This window comes from Tigriopus californicus, chromosome 4, assembly GCF_007210705.1.
Source record: "Tigriopus californicus strain San Diego chromosome 4, Tcal_SD_v2.1, whole genome shotgun sequence".
In the NCBI taxonomy this organism is placed as follows: Eukaryota; Metazoa; Arthropoda; class Copepoda; order Harpacticoida; family Harpacticidae; genus Tigriopus; species Tigriopus californicus.
In genome coordinates this window covers 9,698,143-9,715,449 of record NC_081443.1, presented here as the reverse complement: position 1 = coordinate 9,715,449, position 17,307 = coordinate 9,698,143, and the positions used below count along the sequence as shown (strand labels likewise).

General features: G+C 41.6%; 1 protein-coding gene across 4 annotated transcripts in view; it reads right to left on the bottom strand.

Moving 5' to 3' along the window:
- Window positions 1-17,307, bottom strand: part of LOC131879778 (neurotrimin-like) — a 68,151-nt gene that overhangs the window by 21,597 nt on the left and 29,247 nt on the right. For all 4 annotated transcript variants that reach the window (XR_009373196.1, XR_009373194.1, XR_009373195.1 and 1 more), the window contains one exon: window positions 10,290-10,489. Coding sequence is in view for 1 of the 4 variants with exons in the window: in XM_059226193.1 (XP_059082176.1) it covers window positions 10,290-10,489 (200 nt within the window). In the remaining 3 variants the exon portion in view is untranslated. The remainder of the gene's footprint in view (window positions 1-10,289; window positions 10,490-17,307) is intronic.

The window sequence follows — 17,307 nt, the reverse complement described above, 5'->3', positions numbered from 1 at the left end:
TTTTTTCCTTGCTGGCGGCCTGCTTTGGCACAGTATACAGTAAGACGAGGCGGTTGTATGCAACCTGAAGCGCTTTAGTCTGGCTGAGTTTTACGCCCTTAGAGACGGAGGTAGAAAAATGTGGCCTTTTTCACATTCTGTGGCATTCCATGGAGCAATTCTTTGCACATCATCCCAAAGGGGATCAATAATTCATGGCACCTTTCGCTTGTGTACCTAGAAGTGCAAAATTGTACACTTTACACCCTCCAGTGGAGGTCGGCCGAGCTTATCCCACAATTCCTTACCACCACAGCAAGTAGGGCACCTAATGGATTCACATCTCGTAAAGACTCATTTGAAGTATCGGCTAATTCTGGCGAGAATGCACGTGGAATCCACGCAATTGTGTCGTTGAGTGGGTTTTCTAATTGCTTCGGACGGATCATGCTTAATGGATGTGGACAAAAACTCTTGAGTTGTTTAGTTTGGCTGGAGATCGTCCTCGTTGGATACAGTGCTAAAGGCATCAAAGTGTGTTAATTAAACTAATGATAATAGCTATGAAAAGGCCCTTAAGTCGTTTCCGAATGAGTTTGTCGCTAGTTGGTGTCAAGTTCATTCGCTTAATTGCAACGCCAACAAAACTTTTGTTATAATGGCCTCTTTTGTCTATGAGATAATGACAAGGAAAATCATCGTTACCAAGAAAAACAGACCAAAGACGAAATTCATGACCACAAAAGAGTGTTATAAAGATGCCTTTTGAGTCCTCTTCAGTACGTGAAAGCATGAAAGGTGCTTATTAGGCATGATTAAATAGTCACCACGCATTTCTGTACTGTACACATGTCACTTCTACGCATGTGATTAATATGATCGTAAATTCATATGGTAGACAAGACAATCGATGCATATTGGCTATTCTCAGTGATCTTAGACACAAAGTAAAGCTCGTTGTGTGCGATTCCTTAATTACTTAAATGACGACGGCTCGTTTTGTTTTATGGTAGCCTCGAACTTTTTCGTGGCGGAATTCGGTGCAAAACGGGCCAACTTATTGAGGTGGGTGGTTGAGACCTTGGGCACTAATTGCAAAAGCCTCTCTCTGCTCGAGGCTCTTGTGCGTCTACGTTCAGGTATCAAGTCTTTGGATCAATGCTGGAAGGCTGTTGGCAATCAACCGACAGACGCACGTTTCAGTATGAAATGCACCTTTCCATAGAAGCTTACAATAAATTGGAAGCATTACAGGGTCCAAGATGGTCCAATAAAGATTACTCTCAGCTCTATTCAGCCTTTCTCAATCAGGCTCCGAAAGAGCTCGTATGAATGACAAAGGCGTTCTTTGTGAATGGTTACAGACATCGTTTTTGAAAAGAAGATGCACTTATCTGCTCTCTGATCTACACGATCCTAGACCAAGTCTGAACCAACAGACCATTGGTAACGTTTAAGTCCGAGAAAAGTTTCTAACTTGTTTGCCCAAAGGAGAGTCTTGAGAATTGTAGATTTGGCTCATTTCCTTGAAACAAGACTGACGACCAAAGTCTTGTGACATGTAATAAGGACACCGAACTGGGCCTCCTGACTTGGCTCAGGCCTTTGAGCTTGACAAATGTCTTCAAAACCCCACGCAACAATCTTTATCCATGTTACTTGTTATCCTAACATGTCAGCCTCAAAGCTCATAGTGGAATATGCAACTGAAATTGTAATTTTCTTGCACCCCAATTTTTACGCACAGTGCTCGTTATGATTTACCCTACTTCTCATAGGGTATTTTTTTAACCTGTTCGAGACTCCTCTGCCCGTTCATGCGGTTAATATCAGGTCAATCTTAAACCCAATAAACTGACCGTAGTGTCAGCCGTTTTCGTGTATGAAGTTGAAGTAGACATCGCCAAAAATGCAGATGAGCTTACGCAAGAATCAATGTTTGATTTCAGTCAATGATGAAGCAAATTGCAATAGCTCCTAGCTGACCCAAAGACACAGGACCATTTCATCTTCACTGAAGTTAGAGATTGTGCTTCTTATCACAGCATATTAGAAGAGTACGACTTTGAGGTCAGCGCACCATTGCGGTTGAATTTTGAACCTTCAATTCCCAATTCCGTTCCAAAGCAATGAGTTTACATGGGTCCCAGATCCCAACCAAACACATTTTTGTAAATTTTTGTCCAATAAGGATGAGTTCTAAGGCTCAAGTTACTCTTCAAGCATCATTAAAGGCAATTGCAACAACACCAAATTCAAATTATGTATTCTTCAACAGAAAATGTAGATGGTGGCTTATAAAGTGGTGTTTAAAACGTTCAAAGTACGTTAAGGGTACGTAAAAGGTAAGGCTTTCCAATTTGCGAATCCTGGTTCGATCCCTCGGAAGTCAAGTCCAAGCTTCTGAAAGGTATTTGATTACAACATGAGTTACTGCTTTAACAGCTTAAATGGGCGAACCTGCGGTCATTCCCGAGGGTGAGCTAATAATTAATGTTGGGATGTGACAACGAAGCGGGAATATCCCTCAATTGAGACACCTAAAATCAGGGGGCAGGCCGAGCGAGAGAGCTGCCCTCTGACTTCGTAACAAACAAAACAAAGCAAAACGTGAAGGGTAGCCAAAGCCATGTATAACTCGTAGAATCACATATTTTTTTAAATGTGTTTGGTTTAGAGCTGGGACGCATATAAACACATTCTTTTAGAACTGAATTGAAGGTACAAAATTCAACTGCAATGGTGCGCTGACCTCAATGTCGTCCTCTTCTATTATGCTGTGATAAGAAGCGTAATCTCTAACTTCAGTGAAGATGAAACGGTCGTACTCTTCTAAATACAGGGCCCTAATCACAGCCAAAAATACCGACCTAGGGTTCTTTATCACCACCGTCAGACAGCCCAAACGAAAACGAAATGGGGAAGAGCACTGTAGATTGCTGAATGAACTCGTCGTTACAGGCCATGGACGCAATTTCTTTTCCGGACATTATGTGACTTGGGTCACTAATCTTGCATAATATTTAATTGAATTAGCCAGAAACAACTCAAACGCATCATAATTCAATATAAAGAAATCGGCCCGATCGGCCCTATATTTGGTAGAGGCTAACTCACAAAGCGTCCTCTGATGTGCAGAACTCTAACCATATTTTCGTTTAGCGAAAGAACCCTATTGATAATCGTGTGAAAATCAAGTCTCAGCGAGATCAGGAGAAAGAAAAGTGACTTAACAATTTAAGAACCTACCGTAGATGGTTGCTCTTAAGAATTGCTCACTGTTGGGAAAAAACGATGAGTTGTCAAAACGGAATTTTGATTGTTTAGGGCACTTTTTGAAATCAAGACAAGTTTATTTTTTGGCCATATATACATGTGTAGCTCAAAAAGCACATGATAAACTTTAAATCATATCAGTTTACGGCAACATGTTCAAAGAAAGGCGGTAAAAGTATAAGAGTGTGTTTTAAATTGAAAAACAAAATAATGATTTATTAAATTACTCCTCGAATTTCAGCATCCCATGGTTCCGACGTTTTCCAAACTGTACATGAACGACCCTCACATGGGTAGCTTTTTTAAAAAAGCATGGGTCAAGTTATTCTTCAATTATCATGGTTGTTTACATTCACAATGAATGCATTATTAAAGATGAGCGTTGATTTTAATCTTTCCTCTCGGAAGGTTATTGGGACGTTAGATTTTTGTTGATAACCCTCTCGCATCCCAGATGGTAGTTTTAGCAGTTTTTTTTTAAACTTTTAGTGTTTTCTTCTGACGAACAAAAAATGAGGCACTCTTTTTATCATATTCGAGACATAGTAATGCCACCATTCAGCCATATTTGTGAGTGTGTGAGCTTGCAAAATGCAAATTCCAAGCTCAATAAGAAAGATATTCCTCCTATCTTTTTGATATGACATCGTTTGCCATCACGAAGCCGAGAAGAATTGTACACATCCCCCTCAAAAAAAGGAATTGCCCTCTGTTTGTATTTCCAGAGAGGTCTCAAATCAAAGGCTACACAAGTTCCCCTTTTCCTCAATATTGATGCAATGAGCACTCTCACTCTAACGTCAAGGCCAACACCCATGGTAACGCCCAAGTCTTTTCTTCGGTCAGGATCAAAGGTTAAAAAGAACAAGTCAAGGACATAAAGGCTTCAAAGCATCCTTTCTTTAAGAGGTCTAATCTAACCCTGAATTTGAGACACAGCAACAACAACATCAGCAACAGGAACGAATGGGAACACCAAACGGAAGCTGGAGAATGAGAAAAAGAGCCTCCGCCATTGGGGTTTGATCCTGAAATATTCATAAAGCTGCCCGTTCGACTTTGGGCCTCGCTATTCTTTTGAACTCATATCTTGAGCTGGGTATTTTTTCACTCAGGCTTTGAATCTCAAGTTATTTGATAAACACACATGAGAATGGTATGATACCGAGTGAGTGGATGGTGGAAGGGAACAACAATGGTGAGGCAGGGACGGCGGCACTTTCCAATTGGGATTCATCCTCATTGAGCCTTAAGCGTCCTTCAACTCCGTAGAGGATCACAAGGTCCTCGATCGATCGAGATGGATACCCAATTGGAACTCTTGAATGATCAATAATGAATTTCCAGCAATTAACGCTTAATCACGGAATGGGAGGATAATAAACGAGGGACCTCAAAGAGGTTTCTTGTGCTCAAGACAAATGATTCTCACGAAGGATTGTACTCGTTGTAAGCAAAGGCCACTCCTCATCCATCAAAGGACGAGCAAAGTGAGCCCAAGCCAATGAAGCCACTCATATATGATTGCCAACATCATTAGTAGGGTTCGAGGAGCCTGCCTTCTCCGCCTTCTTTGCACTCAATGGAAATTGGAACATCAGTCCGAACCTCATTGATAAGACTGGAGAAATCATTCAACTCGCTCTTGCCAAAAGCGCTCCTGCCATTTGTACTCTCGCTCTTTCGACTATTTCTCTGGATCAAGTCTGTGGTTCTTGGAGTCGTTAATCCTGAAGGGTATCTACTCGTGGATGTTCATATTTTCTATCCAAACATTGGGACACATGGGAACTCATCAAGACTCGCTTGTTCACTGGGAACACTTTCGACAAAGAAGCCATCCACCAATTTTGTTCTACGTCAGTTGGAGTTCTTATTTTCTTTTTTTTTTTTGGGTTTGGGTTTTCACGGACTTTTCTAATCGGTACAGGGAATATAATCCCCAGTACTTTTCAAATGAAAGGTTGTAATTCGTCTATTTATTACCTTTCAATCTTTATATGATATTTGGTCCACCAACGAAGTTGAGTTGGCAGACCGAGCTAATCTTTGAATGTAGGGTTGATGTGGAATGCTATCTAAAAATTTGTCCAAGTTTGACTTGAAAGATGCAACCGGATTAACAAGGCCTACCTATTCCCCACGAATATTAGAGGGAAGCAAATTAAACAATGAGAGAGCCCGAGAAAGAAGAGAAGTGGACTTCATTGTTCGAACTAGCCTGGATTCTCGAGGACTTGAAGGTGCTCTCAATACGCACATTAAGCCTCTACGGTCACTAGAATTGACCCTAAATCCTGGGTTGGGACAAAGCTGAGGGATGCTTTTGAAGACGTACAGTATCAGATACCTTTCGTACCTTCTCTGAACACTGTACAGTCCCAACTTTTCTAGTCTCTCCCAATACGAGAGCTCTCTCATTCCTGTGATGTTCCTAGTGAAACATCTTTGGACATGTTCGACCTTTTGCAAACCTGTTGAGCACATTGGAGCCCAAATGGGTGAAGCATATTCAAGATGCGGCTGAAAAATCGACTTGTACAGAGTTAGCATCGTGATGCTAGTTAGCATCGTGATGCTATCTCTGGACTTAAACGTGCGATAAATCCAACCACCCATTTGAAAAGCTTTACCCACCTTCAACTGAATATGCTCATCGAACTTTCCATTACTTTGGAGGACTACACCTTAATCTTTCATAGATGAGACCTGCGCAATATCTTTGCCTCCATTATCTACGAGTGGAGTATTATCTTTATTATTAGATTAGAAATTTGTTCTATTTTTTTCTATCACTTTAAATTAGGAAATGGTAAGTGAAAAAGAGACTCAACAACGTATTTTGTTTGACAGGTCGCGAAAGAAATGTGATCGGACAAGTCAAGAATCATAACTTTTCCGTATTCGAGAAATTTGGTCAAGCGAACATCTTTTATTCGAGGCCCACGGCCAGACCAAAGTAATGCAATGTACATTATGCACCTTTTTTGATACATGCATTTTGGGCCCATTAAGATCCCTAACAATAACAATGGGCACATGAAATCCGCCATCCCTATTTTCCTTTGAAAGGGCAATAGAGAGCGCCCTACATAGGTAAGGCCTCATTTCTGCTATTGATTTATTTAAGGCATAACTCCGTCATTGTTTGAATGTGCCTCAAAATAATCACTTTTACCCATTAACCGAGGCGCCGTTCGAGGAAGCAAAGCTCCGTGACCTCTGATCGTTCGTTTACGGGAGCCCTTTTCTTGATAATGTGTCGAAAAACGAGACTTTTAATAAATGTTCCATTGTTCCACCTTGCCCCAAGACATAGCCGCTCCATCATCCTTGGTGCATTTTCGGCCTAAAAGATTCGCTTATCCACGGACCAGCACTAAAAGTGCTCTCTTTTTCTCCTCTGATTACTGGCCTTTATCCCACCGCCGTTTGCCCAGAAGTGCAAAACTCGTTTTTTGTCTTTCTACCTACTTAAGGTCCATCCTCATAGTAAGATCAACGCTCCTGCACCAGACCCACGAGCCTTGAATATGTAATCTAATAGCCTTTATTTCGGCTCCTGAGACTGCATTGGACCATAATCTGGCCCAAAATGGTGGCAAGCACCCTTGAAGATTCTATCCCTTTAAAAAATATTACGATTGTATGTCTTTCTTAATATGTCTAGGACCCTTTTTTCTCTTTTGGAGGAACATTTTAGGGCGAGAGTTGCAAAGTCAAGCTGAATACTTGAATACAATGGACGTTACTAGACAGACCAAGTAGGTAGACCTAAAAGGTGTGCCGAGCCCTAAAGGCCTCTTTTAAGCCATTTAATCTAAAATGACACATAAAAGGATGAGGGACGGAAGTCAGAAGAGAGGATTGGAAACTCCGTGGAACACACAGAAGTCACTAGGAAAGGATCATTCCTGATTGAAACAGGGCCAAATTGTCAAAGACAACCTTGCTGCCTTTCGAATGGCCTCTCGCAAAACATGGGAATATGCATCCGTTTGGCGGCGGAAAGGTGGGCGGAAATTCTTGACAATCTAGACACAAAGAGGGAACGCGTCCCATTTATTAATCCCATCTCTAGTCAAAGAGGTGTTTACTTTGCTCTCCCGGGCATGAAGCGAAGAGGAGATGATAATGTTCGAGTTGTTCTTTCCCTCCACTTGCAAAGCCAGTACATTTCTAATTTCAAGAAGGAAGAGCACGATAAGCTGAGGAATCTCTGAATATGTTCCATGTGTCTGATCCAAGCTCCTTGCGAAAATGAAAGGGTTCCTCTTTCAATCTGGAATCTTGGGAAGGTTCCTTTCCAACTTGGGAATGTGACAGTTCCCGTCTGCTCTTGATTTTGGTGGGAATTATGAATCCTAGGGGACTCTCCTAACAAGAGCCGGGCCTTTCGTTCAGATTGTTGAGAAAGTGTTTCATTCGATATTAAGGCAGAGTTTGGATGAGTTTATGTATCTCATCTATTCCAACCCCTCAAGGTGAACCCAAAGATCGATCCATCCCAGTGGGTAAATCTAGCGATACAGAAATGTAAAATTATCTTTATCAGGTTTAAGGCGTAAAAAAAAGAGCTTACTTCATCCGTCAGGCCTAGTAGGCGGCCCAAACTTAACGGTAAAGGCCATGCTGTATTTGCTGAATATTCTTCTGGTAATATTTTAAGAACAAGAAAGAAAGTTTTGTACAACCATGAAGAATATCAATGCATGGGGCTTTTTGTTCTCAGGGCATTATAATGGAGCAATCGATAACAGAGTACTCTGACGGTCAGAAAATGAACTATGTTTCGTTCAGCGTAGTGGCGTATGTAGACATCAATATTCCTGCGGCCAACCTTGGAATGTCTGACATGTTAAGGAGCCCAGAATACGTACTAAACAGTACATATCATTCTCCGGAAGGAATGGATCAATCCAAGATGGTTTTATTGGCAGGCATCATCTTTCCACAGATAATGTTGCACCAGTCAAATATCTTATTTCTGGGGGCCCTAAAGGTTGACAGCTCAAGATCAATGCCAGACTTGAAGACTGTACATGAGCTAATATGCATCTGATTTAAACACATCACATACTCGAATGTTCAAAATAGGGTGTTTTTCCTTGTTTTCAAATTGAAATTGCTCACAGATCTCTTGACATTGAACGCAAATGGAGCTTATGAAATGACTGCTTTTATGGGAGCTTCTTCGAGACCACAGACGGACGGACAGAATCCCCATTGCTCAAAAAGGCAGAAGAAAAACATTTCTAGAGCCTGGTTGTTTCCTCTGTTCGCCCCGTCAAAATTAGAACAAGTCGTAAATTCATTAACCCGGAAACAATAAGCACTGTACTGCTCTAGTTTGTTTCCCTTGTTCTTCTTAAACAGGCAGACTTTGATGACCCAGATCTCGCCCAATCATGTGGAAAAAAATATCTTCAGGGTAAAAGTAAATCGGTTCCTTGGGAAGACTTCCAAAAAAGGAACTCGTCTCGGGAGGGCATGCTCAAAAATGTTAAGTACTCATACCATTTTCCCCATGTTAGCTTCCATAGAAAAGCGCAATGCTGTTTCCTTAGTAAAGGAGATTATATCTTGACAAGGGTTATTGCATCGTCCAATGTTCTTACATACTGGGATTGAAATGAAACCCTCCCCAAGACGAGGACTTCCTTTCTTGGATCAAGCTCATCTTTCGTCATCAAAACCAATGTTTCCGCTCCATTTCTTGGCATACGTATGTACGTCCGTATTTGAAGAAAACGACAATAAGTTATGACGTAGCATGTCATGGTAATTATTCCATTAAGGTATGGCATTAGCGAGAAGATGGCTCCAGGAAGAACTCCATTAGCTATATTCCCTAGTCTTCGCTCAAGGTGGAACACTTCTTGGACCATTGCGTGGGTACGAGTAAGGACTGCTATTCGTGCCCCCAAGGGCGAACGGTATGAACAAGGTCGTCGATACAGAAAAGTTCCCTCTCCTTAAAAACTTGACCAACTTGGACAAGATGGGCACCAACCAAGTGGAAAATCGAATTTGCGGGTTTGAAGTATTTCTTTTTCTTTTTTTGTCTTACTTTGTTTCTTTGCTCTGAACGGAGACATCGGCTTTGATTGTCAAATATAGGCAATACAAATTCATACCCATGAACGACTCTATCCAAATCAAATTGACCTTTTTCCCCATTCAGGTCAACTGTCACTAGATCGGACTTGAAGCCGACTAGCTCGGAATCATTCATAAAATAATCATGCAACTTCTGTTCAAGGTCCTTTCTTAAAATTAGGTTTTTTGATTGGACTCATATGGAGTATTTTTGGGGGTTTTATATTTAAAGAAGGCCTTTGCATGATTTTCGAAGATATGGTGGGCATGAGCGCTTTTTGACAATACAGGTGATCAGTTATTCATGTAAATCACGCATTCAAAATGACACAACCAAGGAGGTGACGATTGTCATGAAGATCACATGTGAGTTTTACTGAACTCTTCTTTAGGACTGCTGAAGTCCAATTAAAAGTGGATTGATAATAATTGGGTTCATTCACATGTGGGAGCAAATGATCCGTACGAGATAATCAACCCCTTCAGCGAGTGTCACAAACAATTAATCATTGCATTGATCGTATAATATATACTTATCTACCACTTGTCGTTGCTCTGCAACTCTACAAAGAAACCTCGAGTTCAGACACGAATTTAGCCAATATTGAAGCATGGCAAACCTACATGCATTTCAAAAATAAATGATAAAATTAAACCTCCATCAACCTGTCCTTGTTGTAGTATATAAAATTGCATGTTGGATTAGTGCTGAAAAGCAGATCTTGTATCCAGGCCTCACTGAAAAGAGGCTTAAAAACCATGAACCATCATTACTTCAACCCGTATCTCCTAATTCACCTACATAACCGACTCAACCTCCTTTCCCGTTTGGCCCTCACCCGCCCTGCAATCCCCGAGAATTTGAAATATAACCTCGCGAAGCTAAATGTCAATGATTTATTGGCCAATAAAAGATGTGGAAAAGGCACACTTACGGATTTGGCCTTGCCCAAGTTTCGAACCACGCACGTTAAGAAGGCTGTCTTGCCCATGAGAGCCGACACATTCTGTGGGGGTGAGCTTTCAAAGTAAGCATCAGGCGTGTCGGGCGCACCCTCACGTGCCTTGACCGTGACGTCACGTGACAGGTTCTGACCTTTGGGCCCCAAGGACGTGGACACCTTTTGAGAGGCATCTGAAAGGAAAACGGAGAGATATTAAAGGCGGGGAGGGACTGGTGGAATTGCAAAGAGCACTTATTCAGTTTTTAAGTGTTTGAGTATTTTCAAGCAAAAAGGTGGTCATGGAGGAGGGACTTAGGAATGATTCATCAAGCTTAGATGAATTACTCACACACTTTTTATTGGTATCCCTTTGCTCATATTATGTGACGTATAAATCTAGCAAATCTATAATCGAAGGACGAAGGGTGGACGCACACAAATCCAGTTTTAAAGGCTTATCAAGGGATGAAGAAGCGTTGTTGACTTAATGTTCATACATTGATAGTATTGCCTTTGGATAACATACAATTTATGCCAAGTTTCATTCTTTGTACTTATCTATCTTTAATTTTATCCAGAGACCCTAAAAAAAACATCATCATCATCATCATCAAAAAAAGTCGAGTGGATAGCAGATTCCGATCGTGAGATTCTCGATTCTCGTTCTCAACCTTTCTCAAGGACATTTTAGACCCTAACCACCCACCACAAACGAAGAACCCTCTGACCTTAACACCCAAACATAAAAGGGATGAAAGTCTGGACCCAAAAAGAAATGTGGCGAGTTTTTTTCGTCATTACATTGTCAAACATTTCCAATCCTCATATCCGATCAGTATTCTTCCATCAGAAGATTTGTGTTAGCATACAAAAATTTCCATGGCAAATGTCAAGGCGGACCATCAAACTTTGGAACTCAAATCATAACGGGAAGCAACCAGAATCAATGTACCATATCTCCCTCCTGAGGCTTGAACCTACGGTGCCTATGAAGAGGAAGAGGCCTCTAAGACCACGCCACCATCTCTGACTCGTTTGTTACGAGATATTTCCTGATTAGGAAGAAAGGTGCTTAAAGCGTGACTTAACAATTTTACGCCGTGATCGTAGCACAGCCGAGAAGAAACACCCACAATTCCAAGTCGTAAATCATGACATTTCCCTCATCCATGTTTTATTTGGCAGGGCCCCCACCAACCCACCAACCCACTATCCATCGACGACCTCGTGCATTCCAAACGAGGGGAAGACTCACTGCACAAATTCAATTACTGCTCGTTCAAGAAGTTGAACAGGAAGCCTTCCAAATACAATGTTGCTCAAGTTCGGATTGAGTTCCACGTTCCATTCCATGTTCAACGCCCACACGCCCCATGCATGGTTTCGGAATAGTGGAACAGGAGCGGCTTGGACTATATTGGATTATTACAGTGTTTGAGGTTTGCATTCTTGAAAGTCGAGAGGGGCGGTGAGACAAAATCGTTTATCATTCAGAGCCGTCTTTCTCTGTTTTATTTCATCTGGAGAGAATATAGTACTTCGGTGAGTGCGGATAAAAATCCATGACTTGATGGTCGAACGACGTGGACGTCAAGTAATTGTTGTGATGGATAACAAAATCTAGGCAAGGATAAAAGAACATTTTGTATGTTTGCTTGACAGATGTTTGGTATGAATGTCCAATATTTGCATGGATTAGGAGAGAAAGAGTGTTGACAAAGCTCTCTTGGCATGTTTTTATAAGAAGTGTGCGCCTAGATGGAGTGTTCTGTCAACTGAGAGCACACTGTGTTGTACAGTTTGACTTTTAACACTTCTTTAAGTAGTGAAAATGTAAAAAAGAATGACCATCTACATACTTCAGACTGGGATGCTTTTTTATTCATGAAGAGCAAGTGTTCCATATTTAGCTTCACCAAACTTCTGCGTTAAAAGCAACAAGAGTACTTTCACATACTTTCTGCACTATTGCAAAAACATTCAACCACATGAGATTTTCCAAGCCCAAGCGTCAAGGCCTTGATTGCAAATAACATTGGCGAAAGTGAAAAGCCAGTTCACCAGTAGATATCTTTGCACTATCAAAAATGTACTAACAATTCATCCGGCAACTCAAAATATAACAATAAGTATAACAGTTCCCACAAAACCCATCTCATTTCTGTGATCTCTTGTTGCTAAATTCAACCTCTCAAAAGAACTACTTGGGTGCGGGAAAAACCTCCTCAAGATGACCACGAGGACCACTCTTCAAGATACCATCCGATCACACTCGATTCTGTACTTTTATGATAAAAATTATCGTTGTTTCAACTGCTTCTCGTGGAGACTCTTTATCTCCGACTTTGGCGCTGATCTTTAAAGTGTTTGCTGACAAGATGGTGAAGAAAGAGTGCGGCTGGAAACCGCCTGAGGGAACAAAAATCGAGATAGCCCGTTACTCGTTCGCGTCAAGGTTGCAGACATTTCATTTTTCTCTAGGGAACGAAGTACCTCCCAAGGCGACCTTTTCTTCTCACTGAACTCATGTGCCTTCATAGAGCACTCTATAGAGCAAAGTAAGAACAAAGGCCTACAATGAATCTGTGTTGGCCAAAATGATTTGGAAATGAGGTTAAGTTGTACAAAGGACCTGGCCTTAGAACTAAATATCCTTGGGGGATAATAGTTCATGAGTAATATTCCAAGGTACAGCTATAATCTAACTTCAAGATTATTTCCACGTAATAGAAGCTCGTAAGTTAGCAATGGAGAAACAGTGAGAGAAATTATGAGGAAATTAAATGGAGAGACCAAAAAGTTAGCTTCGAGAATTGGTGAATATGGACAGATTGCTCGAAACTTACAGGCATTCACTTATAATTACTTAATTTACTCATTGGTTAACCTTAGAGGGCTAGTCAGAGAAGCGACACTCAAGAGATTTCTGAGATGTTTTTGGCTCCCTAGCGGCTGCCTGTTGTGTGCGATGGGGATCGGCTTTCAGCACATTTAGTTACGTGATTCTCAAAATCAAGCTCCGAATTCAGGGAGCCAGTGAGTTGACGGTTGCTTTGTTTGCTTTGGTTGAAACTGCGTAACGCAAGAGAAGTCGATCAGCCCGACACCCTGCTGCCCAACTACCAAAATATGTTCAAAGCAAAGTCTCAAGTGGCTTGGTTTGAGTGACTTTTCCCTGACTAGCCCTCTAGGCACAGCCTTATTTATTTGACATTACATACACGAGAGGACTGTCTCATCCTCTTTTCGACACACGAATTTCTCCCTGGCGGCCGAAATATGAACTAAAGAAAAAGTCCAGCGCGTTTAATCAGGGTGACCATTTTTGGTCAAAGGTTTTATTCGTAAATGATGCTTGAATTGAATCCAATCGCATTTGGAATCGTCAATACTGCTTCAATCCCGTTCCTAAACGTGTATTGCTNTTGAAACTGCGTAACGCAAGAGAAGTCGATCAGCCCGACACCCTGCTGCCCAACTACCAAAATATGTTCAAAGCAAAGTCTCAAGTGGCTTGGTTGGAGTGACTTTTCCCTGACTAGCCCTCTAGGCACAGCCTTATTTGTTTGACATTACATACACGAAAGGACTGTCTCATCCTCTTTTCGACACACGAATTTCCCCCTGGCGGCCGAAATATGAACTAAAGAAAAAGTCCAGCGCATTTAATCAGGGTGACCATTTTTGTTAAAGGTTTTATTCATAAATGATGCTTGAATTGAATCCAATCGCATTTGGAACCGTCAATGCTGCTTCAATCCCGTTCCTAAACGTGTATTGCAATGCAGAAGCAAAGGGTGACAATTACACCTAAGGTCCCAATGAAAACATCTTGAAAGTTGGCTTGGGATTTTAAAGAGTAAGGGCTGCCCGGTTTTTGGTGATATTTTGTTCCAAATGAGAGGAGCAATAAGCGTCAAATGGCCATAGCAGAATCGGAGGCATGACTCATTTTTTTGCGTGATTCACTGCCACATATTTTCATGCCAAAAAGGGTCCTCAAGAAATCACCTCAAGGTTTCAAGGTGGCTTTTTGGTTTCCCATCACATCCAAAGATTTTAGAACAGCCTCAAGACATTCCAATCTCATTAAGACAACCTTGATACTGAACCCAATTGACTTTGATGTGTCCTAGATTTGATATCTGTCGACAGATCCAATAACCGACTAAGCTCTGCGATGTGTTCTAGAAGATATAAATAATATATTCCCACGAAACCAATTCCTGCTAACCCCTTCCGCCCTTCAACTGTGTATTCAGACATTTGATTTGGATTACGATCGTGGCTTGCCTGGTTCAAGGCTGGATGGAGAATGATTGTGCACTAGCCTCGGAGTGCTTTGCTATCAATCCATGGATTTTGCTTGAGCCTTTGTGTCATCGTGGCAGACCCATAAAGAGAGTAATTTAACGTTGCGAAATCACTCGTCCCACTTGGAACACAACAAAAAATGGAACTTGAATGGCCTCCATTTAAACCCACTTCACGTTGTCTTATGTGGGAAACAAGGGGGTTTGCATAGATCTCGTCCTTGCAATGGGTATTTAAATTCCTGTTTACGCCAGCTTTTAACGACTTGTTTCTCGAGGCACAAACTGGGAACAACAGCGAAGGCATGATCATTATTACGATCACTCCTTGTCGTTTCGAGAGTTTACAAAATGGTGGGAATTGAGAAGACATCCACCAATTTGAAGCTCTAGAGGCCCATGAATTCCTCCAGATGGAACAACGGTTTGATGGACCGTGGAACACAAAGAAGTAAAAGAGTGCTCACCACACATTGTTCGCGGTTGGCTGAACCGTTTTCGCCATTTTAGATAGGAGTGAGAGGCCATTCATAATTCGGGCTGGGAACAACTTAGGAGAGGAGTGTGAGGGAAGAAAACAATTTTCATCCGTTGCCAGAGCTCTCTGCTTCTTCATGCTCTTCTTTAACATTTTGGAACGCCAAAAGGGATTGTCCCATTTCCGGTTGCTGGCCGAAAGAAGCAAAGGATTCAATTGGAGACATGGACAATAACTAATAAAAGGCAAGAACAGCCCCTAACGTACAACTCTGAGCGATTTCAACAAGGATCGTGGGTTCAGATATCATGCGGGAAAATCCTGGGTGCCCGATGTGTAAAGGAACATTTAGAGTGTCTCGTGGTTCATTTCCAAATTCGAGCCCGTTTTAAAGGATAACAAATGAATATATTTCCAATAGCCCCAAAGTCGTAAAAAAGATGAGAAAGGTACTCGTTTTGGGAGATAAATCGAACCCTTCCTTAGAAATTTGAAGATGCTAACAATCAAGAATAGTAGGATTTCATATTAAGAAGACAATCCCCAGCCCCTGATTAAGATCTTGAGCAATATCTTGGTTGGACAAACTGCCGCTCACCAACAATTGTTGCATTCTCTTGTCAAGATTTTTGACCACAACAGTTTTTGTCCACGAGACAATTTGTGACTAATCTAACAGTTTTCTCTGTTGCACGTCCCCCTGGTGGCAAACAAGTGCGAGTACCCAATGGGCGTAGACTTGGCCACATAATGAGAGTGCATTTACTCAAGAAAAATGCAATCCAAAGTGGGCGCGAGGGTCGTTTTCCATCCAATGTCGATGGACCGTGGAATGAGTCGCAATTTGGAACCAAGCGAGAGAATAAAAAAGTGAGTTACGGTAAAAGATAAATCATCTCTCAGATGGCCACCGAACAGGACGACGAGGATGGCATTTGGATGTCCATCTGAACCAAGTGACCACTCCATGGCGACAAGAAATCATGAAGAAGCTGGACCTCACAATGAGAAATACACTCCGAAGAAATCCGCTCCATTGTTAGCTCAACGAAACGATTTGTCAGATCCTTTTCTCCTCAAGGTTATCCTTAAACGAGGGGGATTTTCAATATGTTGATAGGATTTTATTGGGTTCAGTTACTGCTGGTTTTACGACTTCTTTCATTGGTTCAACTGGGTTGGAGACCTTTCCTAAAACACGTGGAATGACACCCTAACATGTTTTAGTCCTCGGAATGGCTCCACTCTTGGGATATATCCGTCCTTGGTTGAAGGAAAAGCTTTTGAAATTACACATCTTGAGCACTTTCTTACCCACAAAATTTGGACAGGATGTCAGGCCCAAGGCAACGGCACTTCCCCTACTAAATCAAATATTGAACTTAGACGAAAAAGGTCGCGCATTTGAGATCGATCTTTTTGGCGCCTTTTTTCTTCTGCTTGGCTGCTTAAAGCAAGTACGTAAGGAAATACTTAGGCCATGAGAAATGAATGGGACGAAACAAGTACAGCTTTAGAAGTGACTCCCCATCCTTCACCAACTTAGAGGGGCTTTTTCGTCCCAGCAGCGGCTAATAAATGGACTTCTTTTCAGTGAAAGCTCAGAGAATCAGAGATGAAGACACTAAAGAAGGACATGGTGTGGACACGGACGGAATTTCAAGAGAAGATGTCGCACAATTTTACAACCAAGAAAGCCCACTCACTTCGTTTTATTCGCCGAGAACTGTCCTTGTTTCAAGACAATCTCATCTTTAAGAGAAACGGTATTGAGCGAGGCAAATGAGGACCAATTCAAGAACTTGTTAAAGCCAACATGTTCCACGGTTGACCAACGACAAGGACCCGAAGGAACTGATACTTAATCACAAATTACCACTACTTCATGGAATGCTGTGGTCTTGCATGGCTGACAGGGCTGGAATTATCGTAAAGTTTTAAACAAGGCTGTGAGAGATGAGATTTGATGTAGATTCGCCGTCGGGGAACAAAACCCATCAGGGAAAGGCCCAAGTTTGCCCGAAAAGTTAGCTCCCGACGGCATGAGTAATTCCAATATTTATTTGGTAATTTTTCAGATGAAACTTTTGACGTCGGAAGGAAAGGTAAACAAACCGGAACACTCGCAAGCCAGAAACAGCTCCGCTCAAGCGTCAAATTATTCATAAAGGGACCTTTCATTCCTTATTCGTCCAACATATGCCAAAAAACTCAACAG